Source organism: Streptopelia decaocto (assembly GCF_964273445.1).
Source record: "Streptopelia decaocto genome assembly, chromosome: 21".
NCBI classification, from domain to species: Eukaryota; Metazoa; Chordata; class Aves; order Columbiformes; family Columbidae; genus Streptopelia; species Streptopelia decaocto.
Genome location: NC_138676.1, coordinates 7,145,040 through 7,153,507, shown reverse-complemented (window position 1 = coordinate 7,153,507; position 8,468 = coordinate 7,145,040). Strand labels below are relative to the sequence as shown.

Here is an 8,468-nt window from a genome sequence, read left to right as displayed (position 1 = left end):
CTATGTTCATGGAAACTAGATGCCCAAGCTGCATTTCAAACTGTGATGAACGTTTTTTCTCACTTGGAAGAGAGAATGAGCGGAAACATCCCTCCATCAGGGAGGGTTTTTTCCATTATAAACAACATGGTATTTTCCCCAGAGAAGTCTCCCCTAACATGTAATTGTCTTTCCTCCTTGCACAGGTCCTCATGCCCACAGGCAGCCAATGTCCAACAGCAGCTCCATCACCCAGTTCCTCCTCCTGCCGTTCACAGACACACGGGAGCTGCAGCTCTTGCACTTCTGGCTCTTCCTGGCCATCTACCTGGCTGCCCTCCTGGGCAACGGCCTCATCATCACCACCATAGCCTGGGACCAGCACCTGCACACCCCCATGTACTTCTTCCTGCTCAACCTCGCCCTCTTCGACCTGGGCTCCATCTCCACCACTGTCCCCAAATCCATGGCCAATTCTGTCTGGGACACCAAGGCCATCTCATACTCAGGATGTGCTGCCCAGGTCTTTGCTTTGTTTTTCTGTGCTACAGCAGAGTATTGTCTCCTCACAGTCATGTCCTACGACCGCTACATTGCCATCTGCAAACCCCTGCACTACGGGACCCTCCTGGGCAGCAGAGCTTGTGTCCACATGGCAGCAGCTGCCTGGGCCACTGGGTTTCTCAATGCTCTGCTGCACACGGCCAATACATTTTCACTGCCCCTGTGCAAGGGCAATGCCCTGGGCCAGTTCTTCTGTGAAATCCCCCAGATCCTCAAGCTCTCCTGCTCACACTCCTATCTCAGGGAAGTCTGGCTTCTTGTAGTCAGTGCCTGTTTAACTTTTGGCTGTTTTGTGTTCATCATCCTGTCCTATGTGCAGATCTTCAGGGCCATGCTGAGGATCCCCTCTGAGCAGGGACGGCACAAAGCCTTTTCCACCTGCCTCCCTCACCTGGCTGTGGTCTCCCTGTTCCTCAGCACTATCATGTTTGCCCACCTGAAGCCCCCATCCATCTCTTCCCCATCCATGGACCTGGTGGTGTCTGTTCTGTACTTGCTGATACCTCCAGCAGTGAACCCCCTCATCTACAGCATGAGAAACAAAGAGCTCAAGGATTCCCTGAATAAACTAATGGCCGGAAGCATTTCAAAAACAATAAAGTGTTTGTCGTCTGCTCTTTGACAGATAAGAGTTTTAATGTAACTCATTAGAGGCCCAGACTTCTGTGTGTGTGTGTGGTGGCGGTGGATTTCTGTTTAATAAATTGTGATATTTTTCTCATCCCTTTTTCTAATTAATTGTCTTGGTTTTTTTTTTCAAACCCATTGCCTGTATAAATATGAAGCCATGCTCTCTGCAAAATAAAGGTCTCTACTGTAACTTTTTTTTTCTGGTATTCTTCCTTCAAGGCCTATTTTGAGCTGCAGGGACTATCTCTTTGTCAATGGGAGGAGGGGAAAAGAGTCCAGCATGTCAGCACTGCCAGGGAGCAGCAGCGCGTGTTCTTCCAGAGCTGTTCTGGTTCCACTCCCACACTCTCCTTCTCATCCCTTGTGTTGGTGCAAGGCCTGAGTGCTCTGGCAGCTTGGTCACTGTCCTGCTGTGTGGCAGTTCTTGTAGAACATGCCCAAGAAAGTGGCCACAGACGCAAACACCAGGGTACAGGAAAAAAAGAGCTTGTGTGTGCAAGGCTGGCACACAGTAGTGTCCTCTCACAGCCAGGCTCCTGCCAGAGACCTGCAGGACCAGCAGAGCAGGGGCTGGGCTGTGCCCCTGTGCACTGGACACCCCATGGAAGGAGCCTCATGTCAATCATCATGGACTGGCCCCTCACAACCACCATTTCCAGCACTGGCCTCTCACCCACAGAGGTTTTTCTTCCCTCCATGAATGAACACTGAATGAATAGTTCAGCAGTCTGTGTTTGCTTTGTACAGATGAGATGTGAGCACGCACATCATGTACGTGAGGTGACATGAACGTGAGCAACCATAAACACCACCAACTATTCCTTGGGGCTTAATGAAGGTCTGTGGCACAGACAGAGGCTTGAGGTCACATCACATTGGGAAAACACCTGAATGCAGCACTGGGATATGCATCCTTGATCTGAGGTCTACGTGTCCATTCCTCATGACGCTGGACATTCCAGATGAGTGCAGAGCAGGTGACACACCACAGGGCTGAGGTGTCTCCTGTCCCTTTGGAGTGGCAACAGGAGGCCAGGGGAACACTGTGACTCCTGCCTCTGTGAGTAAAAAGGACAGACTCTGTCTCTGAGCATCCCTGGGTGCATAAGGAGTCCTGAGACCAGCTCTGATGTGGACACTTCACAGAACCCTGATATTTCTGTGTGTGACTCCAGGAACAAACCCCACTGGATCAGTGAGATTCATCTCAGCTGCCTTGGACAGGATCATTTCAAGTGCTCTTGTCTGCTACATCACTCTTGCCCTTGATTCCCCATTGTGCTCTCAAAAGTGCCATAGAAACCAGAGAGGTTCTGGGGTCCTCAAAAAATGCAGAACTCAGTCCCATCTTCGAGAAGAGCACAAACAGGAACAGGGAGAATAACAGGCTGGCCACCCTACCTGCCTCCCTGGGAAAGGGATGGGACAAGCCTCCTGCAGCCATTTCCAGGAATGTGAAGGACAAGGAAGGGATTGCTGAACCCAAATGGACAGTGGAAAGAAAGGCATGTTGTGCACAGGGTGTTTGCAAGGCTCAGCCATGATCTCCTTCTGGCCAGAGTGGTGCTGATGGGGCTCAAGAAGTGGATGCTGGGTGGGAAGTTGGATGAACCATCAAGCCCAAATATCACCAGTGGTACAAAGTCCTGTGTGCAGCCAGTTACTGGTGTCATCCCTCAGTGACCAACACTTAGACCAATGCTGTTGAACATCTTTGTTCTCCCCTTCTATGATGTATCAGAGTGCACTTTCAGTGCCTTTGAGAATGATGCAAACCTGGGTGGAGGCCTTGAGCAACCTCACCTGGTTCACCCTGAGCAGGAGAGTGAGACAAGATGAGTGAGACAAGGGCTCTCTGCAAACCTGAGTTATTCTGTGATTTGACAGAATTTTTGCCTTAGAGAGGTTTCAGGAGAAGGAATAGATATAGAGATATAGAAGGTGTTAACATAAAAAAAAGCAGTTCCACTGAGGAGTGTTTTTCACTCACATTGTTAGTAGGAAATATATTTGGCAAATTTCAACAAGGTGAGGAAGCGAGATGGGTGTCTACAGCCTGTGGGAAAGAGGGGCAGGTGTAGGAATGTGCTTCTGTCCTGGGTGCTAAAGAGGGGGAATGGATGGTTGTCATATTATGAGGTTACACGTGTCTCGGGCACTCATAATCCAGTCAGAATCCTGTGGCTGTGAAGGGGACAGTGGGGTCAGTTCTGTGTCTGGAGGTGACAGCCCAGCAGCAGGGACATGGCTGGGAAAGAACCTCTGCCAAGGTACCCACAGGCCCTACCCAGGAAGAGCCTTTGGAGATGGGTTGTCATGTCCATCCCACCTGAGAACATGATGGGACAACAGCAGGGACATGGTCGTGTCTGTCAGAGAAGCTGAAAGGCCAGTGGCACTCATGGGATTTAGAAGATCATGGGGAGGTGACTTCTCTATGGTCAGGTAAAAAAACACAAGAAGCCTGATGATGGGATTCTCTGCATGAAGAGCAGTTTCTGAGGTGGCTGAGCTTCCCTTGGTAGTGGGAAGAGGCAGGAAAGACAAAAAAATGTCAGAAAGTACAGCTTGGAATGTGAGGACTGGATATGAGGAGAAAGAAATGTCACTGGAAGGTCAGTGCTGTGGGGCAAGAGCTGACCCAGAGGGAGCTGGATCAGCCCATGGTTTGTGTTCCAAAGAGCAGCTGGTGAGGGTGCAGACACAGCAGTGAGGGTACAGAAATGCTGGGGTGAGAGCAGGTAGGGAAGCGAGATGGGTGTCTGCAGCCTGCAGGGAAAGAGGGGCAGGGGTAGGACTGTGTAGAACAGCCTGTGCTGGAGATGGCAAAGGGCGCTGTAAGGCTGGAAGGGACCCACAGAACCCAGGTCTGTGTCCCCTTGGCCAGGGCAGTTGTCGCTGCCACTGAGGCCCAGGAGAAGACATGTTGTCCTCATGGCACTGGGGCCTCGGTGCCTCCTTGCAGCCCCATGGGGAAGTTGGAAGCTGTTGTCCCAGTGTTGTCCTTCCCTGGGCCTTGCACACCCACATCCCACGGTCCAAGGAAGAGCCCTGAGCCGTGTGTGAGGGACAGGATCCCCCTTCCCATTTCCTGGAGCTCATGGCTCCTCCTTTCTGCTTCAGAAAGCAAACCAAGGGGTTTCTGAGCATCAGAGCTGAAGAAAAGACTCAAGGGAGACCTCATGGTGGCTACAGCTTCCTCACAAGGATTCTCTCTGTATTCTCTCTGATGACCAATGACAGTGCCCAAGGGAATGGAAGAAGGGTGTGCCAGGAAGGCCGAAGGGAATGGCAGGAAGATGAGACAGGGGAGGGTCAGTGGGACATGAGGAAAAGGTTCTTCCCCCAGAGGTGCTGGACACTGAACAGGCTCCCCAGGGAGCTGTCACGGCCCCAACCTGACAGTGTTCAAGAAGAGACTGGACACCGTCCTCAGACACACGGGGTGACCTGTGGGGTGTCCTGTGCGGGGACAGGAGTTGGACTCCATGATCCTTTGGGACCTTCCAACTCAGGACATTCCATGATTCTATGAAACACTGGGTCAAAAGTCCGTGTTTTCATTGTACAGATGAGTTGTAAACATACACATCATGTGCCTGTCCAGTGTGTCCATGTGGTGACATGAAACCAAGTGAGCACAAATGCCTTCAGCTATTCCTTGAGGTGCCATAAAGGTCAGTGGGACAGAGATGGTGTTCTGGGGTCTCTTCCAACCTGCGTTATTGTAGGATTCCATGAATCTTTTCCTCGGAGAGCTCTTTCATGTCAGAATAGAGAGAGAAAGATGAAGAAAGAAAAGAGGCAGAAGCAGAGATATAAAATGCCCCAGAGTAAATACAGCAGCTCCTCTGAGGAACGTTTCTCCACTCAAACCCTTGATAAGAATCTATTAGATAAATGTGATGAAAGCAGCTCAGTTTGATCTGCTCACACACTGGACCACAAGGAGGGCGATGGTGGGTACGATGCCATGTGGTCACTTGTGTCTCAGGAACTCATAGTCCAGTAGGAACCAATGGCTGTGCAGGGCACTGTGAGGTCACTTCTGCCTCTGCAGGGGATTGGTCAACAGCAGGAACATGGCTGGCAAAGGACTGTGAGGTCACACACACAAGACGAGCAATCGGGCCCAATCAGCATGGCTGGATGAAAGGCAGGTCCTGCTTGACCAGCCTGATCTCCTTCTGTGACAAGGTGACCGGCTGAGCAGATGAGGGAAAGTCTGTCGTGGGGAGTGAATCCGCCACACGGGCTGTGGGTGTTGTGTCCTTAGACTGCAGTAAAGCCTTTGACATCGTATCCCACAGCATCTCCTGGAGAAGCTGCAGCTCATGGCCTGGATGGTGTATCTGCGATGGGTAAAGAACTGGCTGGAAGGCATTTTAGAGCCATTTGTCCCCTTCTTGTTCACATGGGCATCCCATGAATGTGTCACTGCTCTGCCCCAGTGTAGACGGGCACAAGGCCTTCTCCTCCTGGACCTCTCACCTCACTGTGCCACTGGTTTCTCCAGCACCCTCATCCTGGACTGTGGATGCCCAGAACAGCCCTCCCAAGACAGTTTGACAAAGTCTTCTTTCTACACCTTCCCCACATCCCTGCTCAATCCCCTCATGTACAGTTCAAGGACCAGATAGGTTGGGTACAAGTGGGGTATTGAGAAAAATGGTCAGGAAAGCTTTGAGGTGCACAGAGAGCCCATCAACATGTTGTCAAGCTGCTCTCTCTGAACAAGCCCAGAAGACCAGCACAGCATTTGCTGTGTCCCAGAAACTCGCCTGGAAGTTTGGAATATGGAGAAAAGGTTTGGCCTGGGAAGGGAGAGACAGGGGCTGGTGGAACTGGCTGGTGTGACCGTGAGACATCTCTCCAACACCTCAGAAAAGTCCTGGCTCTCAGGGAGGCTGCATGGTCCTCTGAGAAAGAAAACAGCAAAAATGACTTATCATGGAATCATAGAATAACTGTGGTTGGAAGAGACCCTTAATATCATCAAGTCCAACCATAACCTAAATCTGGCACTAAACCATGTCCCTAAGAGCCCCATCTATCTGTGTTTTAAACACCTTCAGGGATGGGGACTCCACAACCTCACTGAGCAGTCTGCTCCGCTGCTTCAAAACCCTTTCCCTGAATAATTTTTTCCTCATATCCAATCTAAACCTCCCCGTGTGCAACTTGAGGCCATTTCCTCTTGTCCTATCTCTTGCTACTTGGGAGAAGAGACCAACACCCTCCATGATAAAACCTCCTTTCAGGTAGTTGTAGACAGCGACAAGGTCTCCCCTCAGCCTCCTGTTCTCAAGGCTGAACAGCCCCAGCTCCCTCAACCGCTCCTCGTAAGACTGGTGCTCCAGACCCTTCACCAGCCTTGTCACCCTCCTCTGAACTCTCTCCAGCACCTCAATGTCTTCCTTGCCATGAGGGGCCTAAAACTGACCCCAGGATTCAAGGTGCAGCCTCACCAGTGCCCAGTACAAAGGGATGATCACTTCTCTAGTCCTGCTAAAGCTCTGATTGAATCAAGGCTTGAACACCTTGGTGTGACCCAATTGGTGATGGGTTGGACTGCAGACTCCTGAGGTCCCTTCAACCTCAGTTCTCTCATGATCCCATTGTGATGTTGGGCTCTGTTTCAGACTGGAGCAGAGCAGGCGATGATGGGGCAGGATCCACCTGTGCTGTAGGTGACCATCTAAACCAACATCTCAGTCAGTGAACCAGCCAACACCTCAGTGTGACTCGCTCTGGGCAACGAGTGAGGAGTCCTGGGCAGGGAAGGTTCAGAGGGCATGGGGCGCTGTGCAAGACACAACATGATCTTGGCTTCATGCCTGCAGGCCCATCAGATGTCAGTTGATGTCAATGAAAATTAAAATAAGAAGAACTGAAGACAAAGATCCAAAGCAGAGGAAGGTGTCAACATACTTTTTTTGTTTCTTTGATGTGGTGTCTTTTCTTTGAAAAGGTAAGTGTTTTCTAGAACTGGGCATGGATTTAGGACACCAGTGTCTTCAGCTCCAGGGTCACAAACATCTGGTGCCAGTGTAGATGCCCCGGGAACCCCTGCCCAGGCTCCACCTGCACTGCAAGGTGCTCTGGTCTCGCCAGGTCCTGTGTGATAGATGCCAATCCCAGGCCAGCACCTCAGGTACATGGGCCCCTAAAATGGCCCTGGCTGTTTATGGTGAGACAGCTGATGACTGATGTACTAAGGGTAGGAGAAGAAATATTGGTCTTCCCCTGTACTTCTATTACCAACACTCTAGTATTTCATCTCCCTCGTCATTCAGGAGTTCCCACCTCTCCTGATTAAATGTCCCTGTCCAAGGACAACTTTCCAGCACTGTCTGGACATTTGCCCTTCCCAGTGCTCTCAGGTTTCTCCTCCACTTGCTCTTTGGTCATTCAGTGGCCTCTCAACTGTCTGGTTTCTGCTTTGACTTTCAGGGAGTTACAAACTTGCCCCATTCTTCAGAGCTCTAATTAACATGGCAGTCAACACGTTCATTGTGTTTATTTCTATCCTCTCCTGTCTCTCTGTCCAAAGCAGTTCTTGTGTGGGTGTCCCTTGTGGGTGCTGGACCTCATCAGATCCAGCTTACACACACAGCTGAGGAAAGTGTTTTGCTGTTTATTAAACTGTGTAGTGTTTGCACAGGAGAGCAGGTGGAGCCGGTGCACGGGAGCTGCAGCATCTCCTGCAGAGCTCAGTGGAGAAGTCTGATGTAGGAAAAGTGATGCAATCTCTGGTGGCCAATGAGGGACCCGGCAGACTGGGGGTGGGGGTGAGGAGCCAGGTTGTCCATACAGTGTCCAGCCTCAAGGGGCTGTTCTCCTGCCTGTCCAGATGTCTCCAGGAGTCCGTCGGCATCAATGTCCAGTGTAGAATGCTGCTGTCACTTCTTCTATACACTGAAAAATGACAGAAAACACCCTGGAAAGAAAAACCCTCCTTTATGAAATCTTTGAAATCTTCATCTAGCAAGTGTCCCATTGAAACCTCTCCAGTTAGTTCTACAAGTCTTGAAGATCTGAAGAAAATTACAGAAAGAAGCATTGCTCATTAGGGCTTTCTGTGTTTTAATGAGCCCCATGGCGTATTTGGTGCTGAGTCCATGAACCTCAGATACCAAGCACAGACTGAAGAATCTGCTTAAGAAGTCCAAGCCAGAAGCATCTCCAAAGTACCTTGAAGCACTAATGGGCCCCACTGAGTGCTATTACTGACAGAGCCTCCCCAGGGACTCGTTAGAGCAGATAATTGGAGGCAGTGATTGCATCAGGCAAAG

At 50.6% G+C, this 8,468-nt stretch overlaps 1 protein-coding gene across 1 annotated transcript; it reads left to right on the top strand.

Moving 5' to 3' along the window:
* Positions 1 to 208: 208 nt before the first annotated feature.
* On the top strand, positions 209 to 1,165 carry LOC309448732 (olfactory receptor 14A16-like; the record flags this gene model as incomplete). Its single annotated transcript, XM_082070455.1, has 1 exon — positions 209 to 1,165. The coding sequence occupies one exon, from the start codon at positions 209 to 211 to the stop codon at positions 1,163 to 1,165; it is 957 nt and encodes a 318-aa protein (XP_081926581.1).
* Between the last annotated feature and the right edge of the window lie 7,303 nt (positions 1,166 to 8,468).